General features: G+C 36.0%; 2 protein-coding genes across 2 annotated transcripts; both read right to left on the bottom strand.

Annotated features, from left to right (window-relative positions):
- Window positions 1–799: 799 nt before the first annotated feature.
- Window positions 800–5,397, bottom strand: LOC133321680 (aminopeptidase N-like). The gene is made up of 5 exons (XM_061530762.1): window positions 4,859–5,397; window positions 4,580–4,735; window positions 4,041–4,515; window positions 3,721–3,959; window positions 800–2,255 (listed from the first exon to the last, which is right to left on the bottom strand). Exons 1-5 carry the CDS (start codon window positions 5,395–5,397, stop codon window positions 800–802), a joined length of 2,865 nt encoding a protein of 954 aa, XP_061386746.1.
- Window positions 5,398–11,806: 6,409 nt separating this feature from the next.
- On the bottom strand, window positions 11,807–19,503 carry LOC133321679 (aminopeptidase N-like). The gene is made up of 5 exons (XM_061530761.1): window positions 18,968–19,503; window positions 15,585–15,740; window positions 15,030–15,504; window positions 14,717–14,955; window positions 11,807–13,271 (listed from the first exon to the last, which is right to left on the bottom strand). Exons 1-5 carry the CDS (start codon window positions 19,501–19,503, stop codon window positions 11,807–11,809), a joined length of 2,871 nt encoding a protein of 956 aa, XP_061386745.1.
- Window positions 19,504–26,389: the final 6,886 nt, after the last annotated feature.

The following is a 26,389-nucleotide window of genomic DNA, read 5'->3' as shown; positions in this document are numbered from 1 at the left end:
ATTATTCGGATTATTTTTATTATTATAGGGCACTCCCTTCATATTGATGAATAGTAGATACATGTTATAACCTGTGAGGTAGATCCATGCTTTTATATAGCCCCCAAATAAAAAGGTGTCCCTTCATTAATATATTAATTTATCATTGGGCGCCGTGTGTCTGTAGATTAAAATTTTGTATAATTATTTGGGTGGCAAGACTATTTAGCATAAATGTTCTACTAAATTTGTTCAGCCCCTTAGGCATTTTTATAGTCGAAGTGGCTATATTTTGGCTTTACAAAGTGGCTGGTATTCCAGACTATCGGCGGATAGGTTCAGTATACTGAATAGCCCCCATACGATGGTCACACGACATTTTTTGCAATTTTCAAGGTGAATATTTTGGGTTATCATTGGGTGGCATACCTTTCTAACAAAAATTATAAATATCGGTCTATATTGGATCCACACCCTCATAAATATAAGGTTCCACACCCTTAATAGGTATTTTTATAGGCGCATTTTTCAACCGAAGTGACTATATTTTAGCATTATAAAGTCGTTGAAATTTTACATTGTGGGACTTTAGTGAGTAGATCCATATATCTACATAGTGACCATACAAGGGTGACGTGGAATTTTAGATACGCTCAACGTACCAATTTAATTTTTCATTCGTAGGATTTGTAGATGAATGGTATAAAAATAAATAATTACAATTTGTATTATTTTAATTCGAAAATATATTTCGCTTTTGTTTTTTTTTTCAACATCATACAAATCACTCCATATTACACTACAATATTATCTAAAACATCTACAAAAGGCGTGAGATAACCACCATCATTAGAGCACCAATAGCCATACTGGAACCGGTAATAGCAGCACTACCACTCTTGGCATGATAGGATTGGAACCAATCCATCAATGGATCACGATGAACCTTCAACCAATTATTGTTTGCTTCAATGTTTGTCTTGACCGTGGACTCCAAATTGCTGGTGGCATGAGCGGTACCCTTAACCTTATCAACCAAAGCCAATAGACGTTTCTCTTGTTCGGCGTTCACAACATACTGGGACATACCACGCAAAGCTGTATCCAAAGGTTTACCCGAACCTCCATTCAAATTGCCATAAGCATTCCAGTATTGGTCGAGGAAATCAAAAGTGGCCATCAAACCGACCGATCCACGTGAGTAGACTGGATTGAGTATGGTGGTACGTTCAGCGGGGCGCAATTGGTTGCTTTGATCAATTGAACTTTCCAAATAGAATTGCAATTGCTTCTCGTTTTGGGAGCAACCCAACGAACTGATGAGCAAGCGACGGAATGTCGCATCGGAGGATTGTTCAAGGGTGCGGAAATAGTATTGGAACACATCATCTTCGGATTGTCTAAGACCATGGCAGAACACTTGAGTTTTAACATTGGGTTCAACGGGGGTACCCTGTTCCTTTAAATCCTTCAATTTATTGTTGGTATCCACGAGACAGCTCTTGACACCAGCCAAACAGGCCATATTGATGACCGAGTTGCGGGTGAATTTCTGCATATGTTGTTCACCATCAATGTCATTGGCACCAATTTTTTCATAGGCAGGAGCGATCATTTCAGCCAAGAAGTTTTGGAAATCCGAATATCTGGCATCACCATTCAAATAACGGTTGTAGACATTGATAATACCATTGACGGTGGACAAGGGGGCGTATTGATCTTCATTGGGCAAATAGGTGAACAAGTCCAAGAGAACGGAATGGGGTAAACGATTGGATAAAGTGAAACGATAGGCATCATTCATCAATTGGGCACGATTACGGGGATGAATCCTGTAAGGATTTTCGCGGAGACCCTCAGCAATAAGACGCCAATTTTCTTCATCGTAATTGATACGATAAAAACCAGTCGATTGTTTGTTCAAAATCAACCATTCATCCTTGCCCAAATTGGCCTTGACCTCTGTGCTGGGGACCTTCATCAAATAGTTGGTAGCTCTGGTATCACGGAAATCGGATTTCGATTTCGAGGCATAATTGAAGGGAACATACCAAGTTTTATCCGATTGCAATTTTTCATCGTTGAAGTAAGCCGTTTGGCTAACGGTGAAGGAGCCATCATCGTAATTACGTTTAACCGTCAACAGAGGGTAACCACCTTGACGTGACCAAGAGCCCATCATGGTGTCGATGTCTGCGGGCAGGACAAAGTTTTCTTCTTTGGCCGCAGTTTGAATGGCAGTGAAAAGCTGTTCTTCAACGGCACTGCTGTATTTGCTAAAATGAGAAAGGGATGCGAGAGAGAGAGAGGGTTCAATATGGACATTTAAATTTTTATAAGATGCTCAAATGTAGATTCAATAATTGGTTTAGAATGTTGATTTTCTAGCTACATAGAATGTATATAACGTTAAAATAAGAAGAATTAGAATCCAAAGCCATTTGGTTGCACCAAAGCCAAACATGATGTTGAAATCAGTTTATCTAGCCATAGTCGAATATTACTTTGGACTATTTGTCTACAATAATAATTTATTTAACATAGTTCATAATGCAATTACCGTCGTAAAAATTATCTACTATCGGCGATAATTAATTTACCATCGTAAAAAAGTTATCAGCTAGCGCAGAAAAATTATATTCTTAACTTATCAACAGTGCAGATAAATTTTCATAGCCAATTTTTCTAACATTGTAGACACTTTATCCATAGTCCTAGAAAATATATTCTTTAAAAACTCCAGGCCTTTAAAAGTCCTTTAAAAATATATCCTTAAAAAATCTATAATACTTGAAAAATATACTCTTAAAAATCCATAGTCCTTAAATAAATAAATATTTACAAAAGACATAATCCTTAAACATATCCTTAAAAAATTATCCTAAAAAACCCATAATCCTGGAAAAAATATGTCCTAAAAATCTATAAACCCTTGGAAAAATATATCCTAAAAATCCATAATTCTTAAAAAAATGTATCCTAAAAAGTCTATAATCCTTAAAACATATATCCTTAAACATCTATAATCCTTAAAAAAATCAACAACCCCTGGAAAAATATATCCTTAAAAAATCCATAATCCTTGAAAAAATATATCCTAAAAAATCAATCAACCATAATCCTTGAAAAAAATATATCCTAAAAATCCATAATCCTTGAAAATATGAATTCTAAAAAAAACTAAGAAATCCTTGAAAAGCATATCCTTAAAAAATCATAATCCTTGAAAATATAAATTCTAAAAAAAAACTATGTTGGTCAAAATCTTCTTTAAAAAATCCACGCCTATGTAGCCCTAAAAATTCTTCTTTAAAAAATCCACTCCTATGTTGGTCCTTGAAAAAAGTCTTCTTTAAAAAATCCACGCCTATGTTGGTCCTTGAAAAAATATTCTTTAAAAAATCCACGCCTATGTTGGCCCTTGAAAAAAGTCTTCTTTAAAAAATCCACGCCTATGTTGGTCCTTGAAAAAAGTCTTCTTTAAAAAATCCACGCCTATGTTGGTCCTTGAAAAAAGTCTTCTTTAAAAAATCCACGCCTATGTTGGTCCTTGAAGAAAATCTTCTTTAAAAAATCCACGCCTATGTTGGTCCTTGAAGAAAATCTTCTTTAAAAACTTTAAGCCTAAATAGTCCTTGAAGAAAGTCTTCTTTAAAACGCCACGCTTAAATAGTCCTTGAAAAAGGACTTCTTTAAAAAATCAACACCTATTATTTACAAAATCCGAATAATAAAACTTACTTGGCATCCAAATAGTTGTATAAACCTCTGCGGAAAACTGGATCAGTCAAGGCATTGTTCCACATGTGTAAGACGCAACCAGCCTTGGCATAGGATACATAATCATAGGAACGTTGAATTTCTGCAGGTGTTTGTACATAATGGGTCATGGGCCGGGGAGAACTGTTGGCATCATTTACCAAAGCCGATTGGTAATCATCGGTTTGGAATTGTTGCCAAACACCCCATTCAGGATAGGCCTAGGATATGAAATAACCAATTTTTATTCTCTGTCCAGTTATTCTCAATCCAGTTGGTCTGGAAAGATTTGCTTCACTTACATGATCAGTTGTCTTGTAGGATAAGAGAGTGGCGAAACCCTCCTTCAACCAGGTATAAGTCCACCACCTAACGGCTACATAATCACCGAACCAAAAATGACCCAATTCGTGAGCAATGATACTGGCAATAGAGGTCTGAGAGCCCACAGTTGAGGTTTCCTTGTTGTACAGCATATAGACTTCACGATACGTGGCCAAGCCCCAATTTTCCATAGCACCAGCAGCAAAATCAGGAATAGCAGCCTGATCCAATTTCGGCAACATGTAGGAAACATTTAAATATTCACCCAAACGTTCAACGATCAGCATACCCGAAACCAGGGCAAATTCTTGTTCATGTTTGCCACTGGGACGTGAGTAAATACGTTGGGGAATTCCACTCATAACCGCCTCGGTATATTCGAAATCGGATATAATGAAGGCAAGCAAATAGGTTGGCATAATGGGAGTGGTTTGGAAAACTGTGCGGCCAGAACTAAAAGGGGAGACAAGAGATATTTTCAAGGATGAAAAACTAAAGAGAGAGAGAGAAAATTTACGTTGATGCCTTTTCATCAACCGGCATGTTGCATATGGCGTTATAAGTTGGGCTGTGATTGATGATAATGGTGAAAGTGGCACGTTTGCTGGGCTCATCGTAACAGGGGAAACCGTGACGGGCATCGGTACTTTCAAATTGCGTGGTAGCCAAATATCTATTAAGAAAGAACAATTAATACAATTATATCCTGTCAAATTTGGGCCTAGGATTTGACGAGAGATCTACTCTCTACTCCTTTGAAATGGAGAAAAATTCATAATTTTGTTTTAAAACTCACCTCGTCTCTCCCTTTTCATCGGTATAGGTGGACAAATAGAAACCACCCATATCGGTACGCAGTTGACCCTCATATTCAATGGTGACTATCCATTTACTATCCTTTGGGAAGTTAACGTTAGTCTTACGTGTCAGGGTCAAAAATTCCCGTTGCTGTTCGTAATCGATGTTCAAATCTTCGCTAGCCGAGGTGGCACTCTTTATCTTAGCCGATTTTATGGTCAATTGACGGGCGTGGAGGACCAAACTTGTGGTTGGTACAACAACGGTTATATCAATTTTAACCACACCAGTAAATTTCCTAGTACCATCATGGACATTTGTGGTCAATTCAACTTCATAATGCACAGGGACGGTATCGTTGGGCAGGCGATAGTTCAGCACATCAGCACGTTCCTCCAAACGAGCGAGAGGATTTTCCAAATTTCCCGTCTCCACATACAATGGTGGCACTCCACGAATACCCGCTTCAGCGGATCCTGCCGACAGCAGGAGTACGGCTGCTAGGCCAACAAATAGAATTTTGACGAAACTCTGCATGTTGTTTCACGTTCAAATTACAACATGCCAATGATCTTTAGAATGTCGTTGTAGCCATTTCGTTAACTTGGACGTCCGACGATCACCCTGCAGACATAATAAAATCAATTATTATTGGCCAGGTTATCAAGGAATACTGATATTTTTCTGTTGTTAATTTTGGATTTCGGTATATCATCGGGCATAGTATTCGTTTCCCATCGATGCCATTTGTTAGTCTTCATCGAATACATCGTTATTGGTGTGTAGATGCATGGCTAGATAGCCATAGTCGCCTGTAATAAATGCCAATCGAAGTTATTTTAACGAAATATATTTTTTTTTATTTTCCAATATTAATTTTTATTGCCCAAAAAATGAAAAACATAAACTTGTTTGATATTTTCAAAAAGGTATAGAGTGTTTATTCACTTTTGCTACCACTTCGAGCAGTATGGCGGTTGAGTTTTCTTTTTCTAGATTAATTTGTTAAGAAATCATTGTATGCAGTTAGATTTGCATTTATTTTAGACACTGATTAGAAAACAAATCTAAATTGGTACTCAATATTATCAAGTTGAAAGTGGGTTAAATGTAGCAACGGTCTTAGACGTGAAAAGCAGGAGCGTAGCTCGGAAACTATTAGTAAAAATAGTTAAAGGACTCATTAAATTTTCAATTAGTTGGGGAAAAGGGAAAAAATGCTATCGGATTGCCTACCGTATGGGATTTTTTATTATATATGGGAGGTGCAATTGAGGTTCAAATTCATAAATCTTCAACGAAATGATGATTTCCTACCGTGTTTGAGGATGGCCAGAGGTAATAAGACCGAGATTTGCGTTGATGTGTGCCAATGGGTGGGATATAGTTCTATTATTTTAATTCAAAATCTTACTTCGACATTCATCCGGATCTACTGCAACTGCCCCTAAAGAACGCAACAGTGTGGGAATAGTTATCATTGTCTAACTTAAAAAATGACCAAGTCGCATTTTTAATTGTAATCTACATTTTTGTTTTGAACTAGCATATGCCCGCTACTTCGTTAGCGAATGAGGGATATATTTTTAAACATGTATTAACATATTACATTATTTTCACAGAAAACTGCATATGCCAGAAAAACTAAGCAATCCACCCATTAATATCGACCATATCGACCACCATGATTCGAGCTCTTAAAGTTCACCCAAATCCAAATTGTACAAAATTTAGTTCCATTTAGCACACATTATTTCCATGACTACCCATCTCAACCATCCAACAAAACTTCCTGTATACCCCGATCCTACACCCCCACAATGATTCCAAATTCAAATTTCAGGATTTCAAGTCTATTTGTTCACCCACAATTTAAATTGAACTAAATTTAGTACACAGTAGTACGAATTTCCAATACTTCCTACTTAACACAAACCCACACCACAACAATGATCCTAAATCCAAGTTTCAGAATTCCAACTCTATCGGTTCACCCACAATTCAAATTGTACGAAATTTAGTACACAGTAGTACGAATTTACAAAACGTCCTACTTAACCCAAACCCACACCCCCACAGTGATCCTAAATCCAAGCTTCAGGATTCCAGCTCTATCGGTTCAAATTGTACCAAATTTAGTACACAGTAATACGAATTTTCAAAACCTCCTACACTCCCAAACCTACACCCCCACATTGATCCTAAATCCAAGTTTCAGAATTCCAACCTTATCGATTGGATTCCAAACTTCATTGTTTCCGCTCTATCTGTTCACCCAAATCCAAATTTTACCAATTATAGAACGATTTAGTACTTTTCTACACATCAGTAAAAATTTTCAAAACTACGTACATATCCAATGTCTACACTCCAACGGTAATGTTAATTTGAAATTTCAGGATTCCAGCTCGATTTGTACCTCCAAAATAATTTTGCACCAAATATAGTACCATATAGTACTTTTCGTACACATGCTTACTTCTCCACCTTAATTCACACTCCAAATTTCAAGTTTTTAGCGCTATCCCTTCACATGCTACAGCATTGTACTAAATTGAGTACATTTTCGTACTTTTCGGATAGTTTAGTTCGAATTTCCAAAAATCCTTTGGTACATCTATCCTACACTCCATCAACGATCAACAATCCAAATTTCAGAGTTCTAGCTCCATCGGTTCGCCAAATATAAATGGTATCATATTTATTACTTTTCGTACCGTTCTAGTACAGCCTTACCTTTGGACCAAAAATACCACTCACCCAAAATTTCAAGATTCTAGCGTCTGGGCGTTGATGAATCGTTAAATCAGTCAGTCAATCACTTTACTCTTTTATTTATTAGTATAGATTTGTGAAAATTGTTTTCATGGTTTTTTTAGGAATATATGGGGAGTTTTTTCGATTTTCTATGGGCGTAGATTTTTTAAGGCTCTAATCGTGTTTCCAAGTGCGGAAAATCGACCATATAACTGTTTTAACCACTTACAATTGTTCAGAAACGGCCAGAATTGCCCAACAGGATAGTTGTCGTGTTTCACGTGTTCAAATTCTCTAAAGGTTTTATTTTTTCCTAATATGCTGACTTTTAAGGCGGATTATTAAAGGATTATTTTTAAAGTCAAAGACAAAAAGGAAATAATATAATACATTCTGTATATGACCGATTGTTCCCCAATTTGAAATCTCGATTCTACCACAAAGGTAATTACTATAGTGTTTTCATTTTTTACTAGTCTTCCAAACACATATTTTTATTTTATCCATAGTTGTAACCCCACATATCCCACAGTCAGGAAACTCACACTGGAGTATCACCTCAAGTTGCGCAACATAAACTGTAGTAAAGATTATTGCTCCGATAAGTTTTGCAAGTTATTTTAACCTACAGCTTGTCGAACATCACGAGAGTGGCTGGACTAAGAGTGGCAGGAAGTTTATTATGCATGTCGGAATAATATGCATACTCTGAATTCCGCCCTCGAAGCCCACTCCCTTTCACAGCAGCTGAAGAGTATAAATTGCATATCCTCTCAACTGATATTGGGTAATATGCAGAATGTTTGTCCTGACAAGCTAAATTAACATTCTCCAGAAGATATGTAAAGGGTGATTTTTTTGAGGTTAGGATTTTCATGCATTAGTATTTGACAGATCACGTGGGATTTCAGACATGGTGTCAAAGAGAAAGATGCTCAGTATGCTTTGACATTTCATCATGAATAGATTTACTAACGAGCAACGCTTGCAAATCATTGAATTTTATTACCAAAATCAGTGTTCGGTTCGAAATGTGTTTCGCGCTTTACGTCCGATTTATGGTCTACATAATCGACCAAGTGAGCAAACAATTAATGCGATTGTGACCAAGTTTCGCACTCAATTTACTTTATTGGACATTAAACCAACCACACGAATGCGTACAGTGCGTACAGAAGAGAATATTGCGTCTGTTTATGAGAGTGTTGCTGAAGACCGTGAAATGTCGATTCGTCGCCGTTCGCAGCAATTGGGTTTGTGTTATTCGACCACATGGAAGATTTTACGCAAAGATCTTGGTGTAAAACCGTATAAAATACAGCTCGTGCAAGAACTGAAGCCGAACGATCTGCCACAACGTCGAATTTTCAGTGAATGGGCCCTAGAAAAGTTGGCAGAAAATCCGCTTTTTTATCGACAAATTTTGTTCAGCGATGAGGCTCATTTCTGGTTGAATGGCTACGTAAATAAGCAAAATTTCTGCATTTGGAGTGAAGAGCAACCAGAAGCCGTTCAAAAACTGCCCATGCATCCCGAAAAATGCACTGTTTGGTGTGGTTTGTACGCTGGTGGAATCATTGGACCGTATTTTTTCAAAGATGCTGTTGGACGCAACGTTACGGTGAATGGCGATCGCTATCGTTCGATGCTAACAAACTTTTTGTTGCCAAAAATGGAAGAACTGAACTTGGTTGACATGTGGTTTCAACAAGATGGCGCTACATGCCACACAGCTCGCGATTCTATGGCCATTTTGAGGGAAAACTTCGGAGAACAATTCATCTCAAGAAATGGACCGGTAAGTTGGCCACCAACATCATGCGATTTGACGCCTTTAGACTATTTTTTGCGGGGCTACGTAAAGTCTAAAGTCTACAGAAATAAGCCAGCAACTATTCCAGCTTTGGAAGACAACATTTCCGAAGAAATTCGGGCTATTCCGGCCGAAATGCTCGAAAAAGTTGCCCAAAATTGGACTTTCCGAATGGACCACCTAAGACGCAGCCGCGGTCAACATTTAAATGAAATTATCTTCAAAAAGTAAATGTCATGGACCAATCTAACGTTTCAAATAAAGAACCGATGAGATTTTGCAAATTTTATGCGTTTTTTTTTAATGTTATCAAACTCTTAACAAATCACTCTTTAGTTAGGAAGTACTCGTATAAATCAACATGTAGGAATGTCTCATTAAGGGAACCCCACTCCTGCCAGCCATTCTCGATTAAAATGGAAGTGCATTACATTGAGGACTTGAAACTTTGGATATAAGCCCTTGAAGACTGGATGGATATGAAAATGAATTAAAAAAAAAAATTTGTTGTTGTTGTTTTATAGTAGTATTTTTTTAAAAATAACAAAAACTCCTTCTCTTAAACGGCGGGCATAATTTCCAATCACTTGAACGTCCGCTTCCAAACACTCAAACCTAACCATGTCCGCCTTTTGGAATCACGATGGCACTTACAGTATTTAAATTATAGCTTCGAAAATTTGCACATTATTACTACTCCAAAGATGTTTGGTATGTCTTGCTATTGCCCTCACATAATGGCTCCCTGAACATTCGGTATTTTGGAGATTTTTGGGAACTTTAAGATACTCCAGTATAACAAAAGCATACCCCATAAAATACAAATTTTATAATTTTTCACATAAAAGTGGACAACCATTAAAGCAACCATGCCTATTTGTTGGCCAGATTCTCTTCTTCATGTCATATATCATAATCATTATTTTAAGGCGATCAGTCGTAAATCACGACCGGGCTAAATTTTTGGTCCAAATCGGATAATCTTGGAACTTTTATATAAGGACGACTATATATCAGGGTGCGCAAAAATTCGCTCGCGAATGATTCAAAACACATTCTCTTCGTTTTGTACTCATTTTAAGAATGAATTTATGGCGATAAATTCTTTACCGAACGAGCATTCGCCAAAGAATGTTCGCAAACACATAATAAACGAGTGAGAGCACACAACAACGTTCGTTCGTTTCGTTTGGTGGTTGAAATTCTTTCTGACATGCTCTCACGAATGAAAACAAAAATTCCCGAATTCTCGAGAATGCTCAAAACGGCAACAACAATAACAACAAACGTTCGTGAATGAAAACAACCACCGATCAGTCTCGTTTCAGCTGCAAGAGTTACTCTCGCACACTTTGTGTCTGTGTGACCAAACAAATGCATATGTATATGTTGCCGACCGCTGTATACACAACATTCTTTCATTGTTTGTGTGTGTTTTTTATGATATTTTTGTTTGTTGTTTTTAACCAATGATGGGCAAAATTTCTCTTAAAAAATGTTTAAGGGAAAATAAAAACATGAATTATTCTTCGGAATTTATTAAATTTAATTTAGTTCAAAAAATAAATTCGTTAAAAAAATTTCATTAATGTTTATTTTTGTTTAAACGTCAAAAAAATGTAAAGAGAACCCATCAACGCTAGTGTGCAAGTCTGCCCAACTATGTTTTTAACAGTTTTTTTGTTTTTTGAGTTTTTCAAAAGAATATTATTCAGCAAATAATGCTGAATTCTAATGGGGTTGCAACGTTACCCCAATATTCGTTATTTTGATATTTTCGGAAACATTGCATTGAAAACTGCTATTGTTTTTGGGTTAATAAATCTTCCTAGAAAACACTGTATCAGTGCACTTTTTTGTGTATTTCTTATTCTACATTTTTATTCCGTTCTGTTCGGACTCATATTCATATAGATATAATTATAGTAGCGCCAGCTATATGTCCTTGCCTGGGACTCTTTAATTTATTTGTATATACCTAAAATACTATAGGGTATCATTACGGTCCGACTTTCCTTATTGAGTGTCCATCCAGAACTCTTGAGGAAAAAAAATAATATTAGGTGCGAATGCCTTTAATATGTGACTTCTATTGAACAATATAGACTGTTATATAATATTTGAAATTTGCAGACATTACCCAATAAGCATGCAAACAAAATTTTATTATCGAACGGCGATAAGTTCGTCGTCAGTATATAGAATCGATTATAAATAACAATTTATGGCCTAATTGAAAATAATTTAAAACAGCAGCAAATCTCAAAAAGTAAAAACAAACAGTTATTTTATTATATTTTTTATTAATAATATCAAAAAATCTCAAACTTTATAACAAGTAAAATATATAAAATTTATTACACTATACATAATTATTTAAAATAGCCGAGAGATAACCAAAAACAAAAGAGTACCAATGGCCATGCTGGTGGAACCACTGATAACAGCACTACCACTCTTAATGTTGTACGATTGGAACCAATTCATCAAGGGATCACGATTACTCTTCAACCAATTTGTGTTGGCTAGTATGTTAGCCTTAACATTCGTTTCCAAATTGGAACTAACATAGCTCGATGTTTTCACCTTATCGATTAAAGCCAAAAATTTAGTCTCCTGTTCGCTATTCACAACATACGAAGACATGCCATGCAAAGCATCATCCAATGGATTACTACCACTAAATCCAGGCTCCAAGTTAGCATATTCATCCCAATGTTGATCCAAGAAATCGATAGTGGCCATTAGTCCAACCGAACCACGTGAATAGACTGGACTGAGAATGGTGATACGTTCTTGGGTACGCAATTTATTATCCTTGTCAATGGAACTTTCCAAGAATGTCTTCAATTGTTGTTCGTTTTGCGAACAGCCCAGAGAGGAGATGAGAACACGACGGAATGCCTGATCCGAAGATTCCATGAGTTCATTGAAAACATATTGGAAGACAGTGTTGCCGGATTGTTTTAGGCCATTGCAGTAAATTTGACTTTGTACATTGGGCTCGATGGCAGTACCTTTCTCTACCAAATCTTTCAATTTGTTGTTGGTCTCGGTGAGACAGCTTTGGATGCCAGCCAAACAGGCCATATTGATGACAACATTGCGGGTATATTTCTGCATATGATGTTCGCCGGGTATGTCGTTGATGCCCAACTTTTCATAAATGGGAGTGACAACATCGGCGACAAAACTTTGGAAATCCCAATATCTGGCATCACCGCTCAAATAACGATTGTATACGGTGATAATACCATTAACCGTGGACCATGGAGCATATTGATCTTCTTTGGGCAAATATTTGAACATTTCCAAAAGTATGGCATGTGGCAAACGATTAGAGGCACTAAAACGATAGGCATCATGCATCAATTGAGCCCTATTGCGTGGATGAATTTTGTAGGGGTTCTGGATGAGACCCTCAGTAATCAGTTTCCAATTCTCTTCATCGTAATTGATGCGATAATAACCAGTAGATTGTTTATTCAAAATCAACCATTCATCCTTAGCCAATTTGGCTTGGACTTCAACGGTGGGAACATTAAGTAAATAATTGGTAGCTTCAGTATCACGGAAATCGGATTTCGATAGTGAGGCATAATTGAAGGGTATATACCAAAGTTTATCCGATTGGGTTTTTTCATCGTTATAGAAAGCCTTTTGGGTGACCGTGAAAGAACCATCGGTGTAATTACGTTGAACTGTCAACAGAGGGTAACCACCTTGACGTGACCATGAACCAATCATAGCAGAAATTTCCGCTGGAATGGCGTAGTTTTCTTCTTTGGCAGCATTTTGTATGGCCACAAATAGTTGATCTTCAACGGCGCTGCTGTATTGGCTGCAAAGAGAGTTAGAGAAAGAGAGAGAGATGATGTTAGTTTTGATCACCTAATTTTATCTAACACTTTAAATTAAATTTATCCAAACTTTCAAATTAGCTAACAATATCGATACGCTATGTTGCCTTATAATTAATTTATCTGACATCATATATAATTTATCTAACCGAAGATAATTTTATTTGTATTTGTTTAATTTAACATCGTCATTTTAAAGAAACATGGATTTTAATTTATCTAATATTAATAATGGCGTTAAAACTTAATAAGGAGGCTAAAAAAGATAAAGTTAGATAATTTATCTATGATTTTTGATACCTCATATATACATTATCTGACTTTATCGTTAAGCTATCTTACCTATTAATTAATAGATCCGACATCATAGATAATTTATCTAGACATAGATGATTTATCTAACACCCTACATATTTCATTTGACCTAGAAATTTATCTAACGCTATAGATAATTTATATTGCATCGTAAATATTGATGCTAACATTGTACATAATGTAACAAATACTATCGCAGATAGTAGTTGTTATATTATCTAAAATCGCAGATAAATTATCCATCATCTCAATAGCTTAGATAACTCATCTACATTCGTATATCTACTTATATAAAGTGGTAGATAATTTATTAATGAAAATAAATTTATTAAACATTCTAAACAATTTATCTATCATCTTATATAATTTATCTATGATCTTAGATAACTTATCTATCTTTTATGATTTAGATAACTTATCTACCTTCTAAGATAATTTATTTAACACCTTAGTTTGATAATTTTTTAGCATCGCGGGAAATGTATCTACAGATAATTTATCTATGATATTTATATATATTTTGTAAAATTTACCACCATTTATCTATCATCGTAGATATTTTTTTCTATGACTTTAGATTATTTATCTAACCAATAAAATGATTTATATAAATTTTATACGTGACTAACGTCAACCTACCATGACAGATAATTTATCTATGGTAATAATATGCATTTGTTAACAGTCTAAACTATTTATCTATCATCGTAGATAATTTATCTAAGATCTTAGATAACTTATCCAACTAATAAAATAATTTATATAAATAATTTACAGTGTTAGATAATACAAAAACGTCGTATATAATTTTTATATATAATATTAATTTTTATATAATTTATCTATTATAGAGCTATTATAAGTATCTGTTTAAGGGATTTTTCATCAAAGATAATGTGTTAATTATCTTAGATATCCTATCTTGTACTAATCACATTAGTATTCTATATGTGGAAACTTTATAAAGACACATATTGTAGATAATCTATAGACCTACTATTAATGATAAATTGTCTATCATTTATAAGTAAAAAATTAATACTGTCGCAGGTAATTTATCTAGAATTTATCTTGTACCCATTCAACCCTATGGTCGATTATTTGAACTTACTTGGTATCCAAATAATTGTGTAGACCACGTTGGAAAACTTTATCGGTCAAAGCATGACTCCACATGTTCAAGACCGAAGCAGACTTGGCATAGGAGATACTATCATAAAGGCTCAAGATTTCCAAAGGTTTTTGGACATAATGGGTCATGGGACGGGGTGAGTTGCCAGCATCAACATTCAAGGCCGTTTGATAGTCATCTGTGTGGAATTGTTGCCAAATACCCCATTCAGGATAGGCCTAAGAATAAAAAAAAAAAAAACAAAATTATGAAATCAATCAACGTCCTAAAACCTCCCGAATTTCCAACTTACAGCATCCGTAGCCTTATAAGCGAACAGGGCAGCAAAACCTTCCTTCAACCACAAATAAGTCCACCAATGAACAGCAACATAATTGCCAAACCATTGATGACAATATTCATGGGCAATAATACTGGCAATATTCGTCTGGGTAGCCACAGTCGAAGTTTCCTTATTGTACAACATATACTCTTCACGATAGGTGGCCAAACCCCAATTTTCCATAGCACCAGCAGCAAAATCAGGTATCGCCGCTTGATCCACTTTCGGCAACATAAATTCAACATTGTAATATTCAGCCAAACGTTCCAAAATCAGCATACCCGATACCAAAGCCCATTCTTGTTCGTGTTTACTTTCGGGACGTGAATAGATACGCTGGGGTATACCATTCAAAACACCTTCGGTATATTCGAAAGCCGATACAATAAAGGCAACAATATAGGTGGGCATGTTGACGGATTTTTGGAATACTGTTCTGCCAGGACTAGAGGGCGAGGGGAGAGAGTAAGAGGAAAGAATCGATTGAAAGGTGATGTAAAGAAATTTTGCTAGGGAAAAACTTACGTGGAGGCAGCTTCATTAACAGGCATGTTGGAGATGGCATTATAGGTGGGGCTGTGATTGATGGTAATGGTGAAAGTGGCACGCTTATTGGGTTCATCGTAACAGGGGAAAGCATGACGGGCATCGGTACTTTCAAATTGGGTGGTAGCCAAATATCTGTAAAAAATAAAAGCATATTTTAATTAATTTCAATAGTAGTTATTCGACGGAGTGTGAAAATATTGGCATAGCCTCATATAAGGGTCCCTATTCAGTATAGGCATTTTTGAGATCCCAAGCAGCTTTGTCCTACAAACGTATATGAGATTTAGTATTATAGGTAATGTGAGGATGAAATATCTCCTGTCAAATTATGAATAATGGTCTATGTATTTACTGGGTATTTTCCTAGATAAGTGACTATAATTTCACATTTTGGGATCTTGGAGGAGAAAATATCTTCTAAGTGAAAATTGCACTACAAATTTTGAAATAGACCCCAATTAAATGTCCTGCTATTAAATACCATCTTGCAGAAAATAATGGCTAGTGTATTGACACGCGTCCAGTACCAAAATTACTGCCTAATTAAGGTATTTTTAAGGTCCTAGCCGCATTATCCTACCAAAGTGGCGGGAATTTGGCATTCCGGGCTCTGAGAGAATAAAAAGCCCTCTGACCTTTCAATATAAGTCAATATGACAATATTTATTTGTCAGCCATATAAGTATACCGCACCATTTAAGGCATTCCTAAAGTCCAAACAAAAACCCTTAGAAACCGCTCGAAAAAGACTTCGTATAAAGTTCCCTTTGACTTTAAATATTCTGAAAGTCCTTGCCGAATGTCCCTAATGAAAAGAATGATAGGTCCCCAAACAAAAGTCTAGCCACATTTTTGGCATGTTGAAGGACACTTTAAATATTCTGAAGGTCCCTGCTGAATTACCTTACTAAAGTGACTGTTATTTTGTTGATATCCGATTCACAGGAAATATAGGTCCCCAACAACAGTCCAGCCACATTTTGGGTATATTGAAGGTCCGCTATAAATATTCTGAAGGTCTTTGCCAAATTTACCTACTAAATTGACTGTGATTTGGTTGATTTTTTGGGATTAAGGAAATATAGGTTCAAACTAAAGTACCTGACAGCAAGACAACACAAATCTTCTTTCGAAGCTCTAAGCAAAGTCTCCAATAAAAGGAATTGAAGCAAGCCGCCACATCTACTCTACCAGGGGTTCACGAACACCGAATGGAAGTGACAAACATTGATCTACAGTGAAGTTCATTGGTTGTCAGTCGATGTATGTATCTGTAGAAGCTCTTCCTTAAAACCATCTAAAGTGGCGGACGCTATTCAGAGTGTGCCGTGCCATCAGTATCAACATCTAGGTCTTCTGCATATCTGATAAAATAAGCAGTAAACAACTGTGAAAATCTGAAGTATCCTGCATCCTTGAGTTCGGAAAGACCGATGAGTGGCAATCATTAACAAATCTGATCCCAATGGGTTCATCAGCGATTTTTGGTTGTCAGGCGATCGATATCTTTAGAACATTATTCCTAAAACCTTCCAAAGTTGCGGACACGAAGCAGAATGTGCTTGTGACACAAGTGTCGTCTTATAGGTTTTCTGGACCAAACCCCAACCACAAGCAGTAACTGTGAGGAAGATGAGTTCTACAAATGAACAGCGAATCTACGAAGAACCCTACAGCCAGGAGTTCCGAAAGACCGATGTTTGACAATCATTGAAAAATCTGATCCCGATGGGTTCATCAGCTGCGCTTTTTGGTTGTCAGGCGATCGATATCTGAAGAACCTCTTCCCTAAAACCTTCCAAAATGGTGGACACGAAGCAGAATTGGCTCGTGACAAATGTGTGGTCTTCTAGATCTACTGGATCAAACCTCAATCGCAACCAGTAGCTGTGAGAAGGATTTGCTCTTCAAATAAACATCGAATCTACGAAGAACCCTTTAGGCAGGTGTTTCGAAAGACCTATGAGTGGCAATCATTGACAAATCTGATCCCGATGGGTTCATCAGCGAAGCTCTTTGGTTGTCAGGCGATCGATATCTGAAGAACCTCTTCCCTAAAACCTTCCAAAGTGGCGTACACGAAGCAGAATGGGCTCGTGACAAATGTGTCGTCTTCTAGATCTACTGGACCAAACATCAATCACAACCAGTAGCTGTGTTCTTCGAATAAACAGTAATTCTACGAAGAAACCTGCAGTCAGGTGTTCCGAAAGACCGATGAGTGGCAATCATTGACAAATCTAATCCAGATGGGTACATCAGCGAAGCTCTTTGGTTGTCTGGCGATCGATATCTGAAGAACCTCTTCCCTAAAACCCACCAAAGTGGCGGACAGGAAGTAGAATGTGCTCGTGAGAAAAGTGTCATCTTCTAGATCTTCTGAACCAAACCTCGATCACAACCAGTAGCTGTGAGGAGGATGTGCTCTTCAAAAAAACAGCAAATCTACGAAGAACCCTGCAGCCAGGATTTCCGAAAGAACTATGAGTGGCAATCATTGACAAATCTGATCCCGATGGGTGCATCTGAAGAACCACTTTCCTAAAACCTGCGAGGAGAATGTGCTCGTGACAAAAGCGTCGTCTTCTGGACTAAACCTGTGAGGAGGATTTGATCTTCAAATAAATAGTGCAGTTCCGAAAGAAGGAGAAGTGACAATCATTGACAAATCTGATCCGGATGGGTTCATCAGAGACCTTCCGATGTCGCGGACACGAAGCAGAATGAGCTCTAGACAAAAGTGTCGTCTTCTAGATCTTCTACAACCAGTAGCTGTGAACAGGAGAAGACGCAATGGTCTCAGAATTCAAAAAACGCAGCAAGCTTCTCAGCCAGGAGTTCCTAAGAACTCCCCATGGATAGATAATTGGTTGTCAACCGAAAGGTATATGAAGGACATCTTCCGAAAAAGTGGATCGTAATGTCATTTGGGAAGATTTTAAGGTGTCGATCGTAGAGGGCGATACCGTGCGGAATGTTAACTTCGGTGCAGTTTCCACCAGACCTTATGGGACTGGAAAAAATACTGGAATTGGCATGAGAGGCAAGGCAATTTGGGACTTCTCGGTCCACTCCATCTACCCTATATAAAGCGAACAATAATATCTGTGTTTTATTTCATAGATCTCCACACACCACACGCTGAGGTTATATATCTGTCACCAACATCGACTGACACTATGTTCTATACAGATTTAGTATCGATTCGACAGACGAAGTATTTTTGAGCCGACTATTTAAATCAAGATATAATTATAATTCGCTAATCTATCCTAAATTTGGTGATAATCGGGCTTTTCAATTGACCTGTTATTGTTCTGTCGATTAATTCATATTGTTTTTCCACTTTTCCAACTCACCTTGTATTACCATCAACATCGGTATAGGTGGACAAATAGAAACCACCATTGTCCGTACGTAATTCACCTTCATATTCCAGTGTGACAGTCCATTGAGAACCCTCCGCAAAATTGACATCAGTTTTACGGCTCAATGTTAAAAATTCTCTCTCCAGTTCATACTGAAAACTCAATTCTTCACTGCCCGTGGTGGCACTTTCAATTTTAGCCGATTTAATCGAAAGCTGACGAGCATGCAGAACCAAAGTTTTGGATGCCTCTACAATGGTTACATCAATTTTGACGGTACCTGTAAATTCTTTAGTACCATCATGAACATTAGTGGTCAATTCAACGTCATAGTGTGTGGGTAGAGTATTATTGGGCAAACGATAATTCAGATCATCGGCACGCGCATCCAGGCGACGATTTGGATTTTCCAAATTTCCCGATTCACGATACAATGGCGGCAGGCCATGGATACCAGCCTGAGCAGGTCCTGCCGAAAGGAGAACGGCAGCTAGGCCAACGATTAGAATACCGACGAAACTCTGCATGTTGTTTCACGGCAGAAATACAACATGCCATTGAAGACCATAGCCAGTGGCTTGCCATTTTATAAACTTGAGGTTCCGCCCCTTCACTACCATTCAACACACACATAATAAAATAATATAGGCCATAAACAATAGCCCCGTTATCAATCCATGAATTCAGATTTATTTCTACGTTTGGGCCTGTTGATATTGGCTATAATTTATTTAATCAGCTATTATCTTCAAAAATGTCCAACCGATATCGATTATAATGTACGCGGAATAGCCGTATCGCCAATTTGCGGGACAGGAAATTTGACATCATATGACAGGTGCTAACAAAATTTCAATTTGTAGATAGACGATCCGATAGCCTTGTATAATTAAATTTGTTGATCAGATAGGTATTTTTAAATGGAAAACCCTTGTACTCTTTGGGTTCAATGAAGCTTTTTTCTTATATTATCTTCAAACACACACATATTGAAATAAATTTCAAAATATTGGCTGATATTTCGAAATCGAAAGCTCTTTGTTGATTTATTTGTGCAACCGTTACACTCAACCAGCTCTAATCACCAATATGGCGGGGTGTAGTTATATATTTTATTTATTATTTCTCTAGAGTAATAGGTAAACAAGAAAAATGTGAACCCACATTTATATGTTCGCCGCACGTTTGATTTGCAAATATGGGAATTGATACTTCATCTTATCAGAAATTAGAAAACAAATGTTATTTTAAAAACGTGACAATATCTTGGTCTATGTACATTAGGGTGGTAATAGAAAAATAAATACAAAAACTAGTCAGTTAATCAAATTCGTAATCATTTGCTCTTTATTCGAACATGGTACTCTCCAACACCGAAACATTTTTAAAATTATTATCTGAAAGGTTGGATCCACAAGCGCGGATTTTTTAAAAAAGCAGTACCCACATTTTTTTAACCACAGGCGTGGATTTTTTAAAAATATTGTTTTTTTTTAGGTAAAGTTACCACAGTAGCTGATTTTTTAAAAATATTTTTTAGATGAAGTAACTATCGCAAAAAGTACCCATCGCTCATGAGAGTATATACCCTTTGTTGCGACAAAAATGTGTCTCATCAAAATATTGATTTTAAAACCGAAGTTTCTCTGGACCAAATCCGTTTCAGACAATTTGGAGTCGATTTACAAATGTCCGCCCGTATTTGTGTATGTTTGGCTGACAGGTGCGCAGAATAACTCTCGAAAGCAGTAGCCGATTTCATCCAAACTTTCCACGTCGTAATATTTATTCTAAACTCATGTTCGAAGATAGGGAATACCTCCCTCAGAAAATGGTAAACATTTTACCGAAAATTGATTTTATCATGCTATCATATTTGAACCAAACTTTGAACAACCCAAAATGTTCATTTAACCTTTATAATGTTGGGAAATTGGACGTATCGGCCCATACCTTCTAGCACCTCCCCTTCAAATAGTAAAGATTTTGTAAACTTGTAAATCTCATTTGAAGCGAACTGAATATCCATTTTCACCCCAACTTTACACATCGTAAAATTTATACCTCCCTCACAAAATGTCAAAGTCTCCAATATTGCCCGAATTCTGCACATCGTCGTATTTTTATCAATTCTAATGGACCCATTGGTCCTAGGGGAATATCGGACCACTCCTCTATCGCAAAGTGATCAATTTTTTTTTTTCGAAAATACATTTTATAATATCATGCGAACGGACTCTGCGCTATTATCTCCCCCTCTAAACGGCATTTGAACTTTTTGCCAAGTTAACCTCCTTATGAGGATGTATTCGACATATATGTAAAGGAATTGATGTTTCTTTGTCGACCTCGATTTTTTGATCCTTGAAGATTCCATTCAAACGTTATTTTAGTTAAGCTACGGACATTTTTCCTTCAGTTGTGGTTCATCCACCTCAATTTTTTAAGTTTCATCAGTGTTTTTTTTTTTTTTTTTTGAGTCTTGTGTTCCAGAGATATCATACGCATAATCAAAGTCTTCGAGCTCTCGTAATATATTCCACGTTATACCATTTATCTTAGAGCAGCTGTTCACAATTGTATTGGATGTTGTAATGAATGAAGCATTACAACATCCAATACAATTGTGAGCAGCATTGGTGCGAATCAATTGGTTTACGTTCCCGTTGTGAAGAATTGAAAGTTCCGCATACTCATACATCGCTCTTACTATTAGGATTCTTCCATTGGCAGTCCATCTGATAGTGTCGAAATATTCCTGAAGTCAATTAACAGTATATTCAAATTCTACAGATTATTCTATAATGACTTGTAAGGTGTTGCCCTGATCCACATAGCTTATATTTCGTCTGAAGCAAGTCTGTTCACTCCCAGAACGTTTTCTAGTAAGGTTATTTTTACATTTTTGCCATTTTTGGGTAAGTTCACAAAATTCTCTTTTTGGTCGAAAATATGGGATTTTCTGTTGAAAATCATAATAAATTGAAATCGAAAATGGAGGACAGTTCCCTTTACAACTTAGTTGACAGATGTCGTATTCCAGTTCCATTCTTTTGAAACCACGATATAACTAATTCGAAGTGATCTATCCATCTCTGAATTTAATGATCATTGTTATTAGTCTACCATTATGATGATTTGTTGCTTGACTTCTGATACACCTTGTATTTATGAGACCATCTATTGTCCGGTGTATCTTTCTCGGGTTGTAGTGGCTGATTTGCCAGATTTTCTAGGAACATGCACTTATATTTTCTCTTCGCTTTCTTTACTTGTTATGGACACTGCTCCCTTGTGATATCACTGTTATTCTGTTCCATCTGAATCCTTGTTAACCCATGTTAACAACATTTGACATTTTTTTTAAGATTAATTAATTTTTATTCGTTTAGTATTGATTTCGAACTTGGCAAATAAAAATAAACTGGGAACGAACTCAACATGTGACTCCTGTTTAATATTTCTACAAAGACATTTTTAATGTCTATGGGCCTGAACGGGTTAAGTTCCCTTCATTGAGAGATTAAGTTCTAAAGTATTGTATGTATTGTATTGTAAGTATCCAGATTTTCCCATGTTTTTTTACTACACCCAATGTTTCTACTTTCCATGTATGATGTAGGTTTATTGATAGATTTTCGTATATTTCTGTGGACAGGGTGTTATCCTCCCCTTGTGCGTCTTTTTGGGCATTTCTATTTGTTAAAATCCAAACTCATTGCTCTGATAATCCTTAACATAATATTAATAAAATTTCACGTATATAGTATTCCTTCAAAGCTCTGCGGTTCTCTAAACTTGGTAGATCTTGATATTTATGTCAAACAGAGCTACTAACTCATATAATTTTGAAAAATCAAAATGCGAATTAGAACAGGAATGAGTCATTGAATTTATTTAACAAAACGGTCCCAAATAACATACAAAGAAACAAATAATTATTTCCGAAATCTTCAAATTCTGCGGATATCAAAGCAAATCTGTTTCCGGTCCAAAGGAGTAATTTTGGCAGACATTGTGAATGCAAACTATCTACAAATAAATTCAAATTTGTATAAACATAATAAAACAAATCCATAGCATTCGATTATTCTAACTGGTCTTTGTGGCAAATTATCATAATCATAAATTAAATATTAATCATAATCTTATCATAAGGATTTACATAATGGGGAACCACCAATTATGCATATATTTTCGAAAAGAAAGTTGTAAATTATAACCATTTTTCAAGTCATATATTAGAATAAAATAGTAACGGAATTAGATTTATAAGAGACTTTGGACAACTCAAATATAAGAAAAAATTTTCAACCTGGCAACGCCTGTGGTAGAAGGTAATTAGTTAATAAATTTTACAGTTTTGTAAAAAAATCAAATTCGTCGAATGTGCCACCACGGGGTAGCTTCGTCATTTGATGAACGTTTAAATATGACAGTTATTTATTTTGATATTCGATACCTATGTATCGAAGCTAGTGATGTACGGTGAGAGCATCATATCGAAAACGCGATTGCCGAATGTGCCCCTACTTTGTCATTAGAGCATATTCCATTAGATTTTGGCCGAAAGGCTTTGCAATACAAAATAAAGCACAAATAATAACAAAAAATAAATATAAAAAAAATATTTAAATATTTATTTATCGTCATAGTTCCAGATAAGTATTTAATAACAGGTTCCTATCAGTCAGTCACTTATAACGCAATTATATACTCTTTTACAATAGGCGATGCCGATTTCTATCCTATTAACTTGTTGATGGCGCTGAGAGTAATTACACTACAGTAGATATCATATAAGAAAAAATCGCATATAAGAAAGATTATCAAAAACACAGAGCTTATACTTTCTTATATCCGATAATTTAGCACCATTTAGTAATTTTTATACTCATATATAAGAATTTTCAAAGTACCTCAATCCTGATTTAAATAATAATCGTAAGACCAAATTTAAAAATTCCATCTTTGTATGTTCATTAAAAACTAAACTGTACCAGTTTTGGTACCATTCTGTACTTTTTAGCCATATTCCAAACCAAATAGTAATTGTAAGTCCAAATTTAAACTTTTCAGATCTGTTTTTTTACATAAAGCCAAATAGTACCTGTTTTGGTACCATTCTTTACTTTTCCTATTTATATTCCAAACCTATATCAATCTAACCATAAGTACGAATTTCCACAGCTACATCAGTCCAGCTCTATCCGTTCATTAACTTTTTGAGTTTCTAAAATATATTTGGTACCATTTAGTACTTTTCGTACTTATGATTTCGAATTTCCAACACTGCCTCAATTCTGTACTTTAACAGTAATTTTATTTTCAAACTAAGTTTTCCATTTCTATCCTTCACTCTAATAAAAATTGTACTGAACTTAAAACCATCTAGTACATATAACTACGCATTTTCAAAAACTAACTCCATGACTCATCCTACAATCCAATCCTTAATTTTAATTCCAAATTTTATGATTCCCGCTCACACAAAACAAATTGTACCATATTTTGTACCATTTAGTGCTTCACGTATCCAAAAGGACATAATTCCAATAATCTCTCCGTTCACCCAAATCCAAATTGTAGCAAATTTAGTGCCGTTTAGTACTTTTCGTACAAATAAATGCGAATTTCCAAAGGTGTGTATATTGCTCAATCTTCAACAGTATTCTTAATTTTAAATTTCAGGTTTTCAGCTCTATCCTTTCAAGCAAAATCCAAATTGTACTAAATATAGTACCACATAGAACTTGTCGTACCATTACGAATTTCTTAAACTACCTCAATACAACACTCCAAAAGTCAAATTGATTCCCAAATTTGAAAACTCCAGCTCCATATATTTTCCTAAATCCAACTTGCACCAAATTTAGTACCATTTAGTACTTTTCGTACACGTAAGAACGGTTTAGTAGTCCTATTTCCGATTTTCAGGCTTCCATCTTTATACACTCATTTAAACGCAAATAGTTCTAAATTAGTAACATTTTGTACTTTTTATACACATAAGTACGAATTTCTTAAACCATTTCCATACATCAACACGACTTCCCAACCTTTATTCCATATAAAATTTCAAGATTCTAGCTATATATGTTCAATATATGTACAATTAGAACTAAATTTAGTAATGTTTAGTACTTTTAGTACACTTTTAGGTCGAATTTTCAAAAACTCTTTTGTACATATTTCTAACTTTCCATCAGTGACTTTCTAACTTTTCATCAGTGACCCACATTCCAAATTTCAGAATTCTAGCTCTTCGCGTTCGCCTAATACAGAGGGTCCCATATTTGGTACATTTTAGTACATTTCGTACCCTTCTAGTTCGAATTTCCAAAAACCTAGCCTTATCTCACGCCTAAACACCACACTCAAAATTTCAAGTTGGAGCTTCAGCCGTTTCGTCTGTGTGATGATATGTCAGTCACTCACTCACTTAACACTAGGCTCTTTTATATATTTATATATAGTGATTTGTTAAGAGCTTGATAACTTTTTTTAAAAAAAAAACGCATAAAATTTTCAAAATCTAACGGTTTTTATTTTCAAACGTTAGTTTGGTCCATGACATTTACTTTTTGAAAAATTTCATTTAAATGTTGACCGCGGCTGCGTCATATAACTCCATTTTCAAAAAGTCCAATTTTGGGACTTTTTCGAGCATTTCAATCCAATAGCCCGAATTTCTTCGGAAATTTTATGTTTCACAAAGCTGGAATAGTTGTGGCTTATTTCTGTAGACTTTTAGACTTCACGTAGCCCCACAAAAAATAGTTCCAAATTGATCTTCACCAACAAATCCAAATTGAGAAATTGTTCTCCGAAGTTTTCCGTAAAATGGCCATATAATCGCGAGCTGTGTGGCATGTGTGTCATCTTGCTGAATCCACATGTCAACCAAGTTCAGTTCTTCATTTTTGGCAACAAAAAGTTTGTTAGCAAAACCAAATTGATAGCGATCGCCATTCACCGTAACGTTGCGTCCAACAGCATCTTTGAAAAAATACAACACTCCAAAAGTTCCACCAGCGTACAAATTTGAAACAGTGCATTTTTCGGGATGCATGGGCAGTCCATACGGCTATTGCTCTTCACTCCAAATGCGGCAATTTTGCTTATTTACGTAGCCATTCAACCAGAAATGAGCCTCATCGCTAACAAAATTTGTCGATAAAAAAGCGGATTTTCTGTCAACTTTTCTAGGGCCCATTCACTTTCGACGTTGTGGCAGATCGTTCAGCTAGTTCTAAATGTATTTTATACGGTTTTACACCAAGATCTTTGCTAAAATCTTCCTTGTCCGAATAACACAAACCCAATTGCTGCGACGGCGACCAATCCTTTCACGGTTCTTCAGCAAACTCTTTCAAATTCAGACGAAATATTCTCTATACGCACTGTACGCAT

The sequence above is a fragment of the Musca vetustissima genome, unplaced genomic scaffold (genome assembly GCF_032173495.1).
Source record: "Musca vetustissima isolate MV318-11 ecotype Yass unplaced genomic scaffold, APGP_CSIRO_Mvet_v1 utg6577, whole genome shotgun sequence".
Classification (NCBI taxonomy): Eukaryota; Metazoa; Arthropoda; class Insecta; order Diptera; family Muscidae; genus Musca; species Musca vetustissima.
The sequence above is the reverse complement of the archived record's forward strand: the minus strand, read 5'-3'. Positions and strand labels throughout refer to the sequence as shown.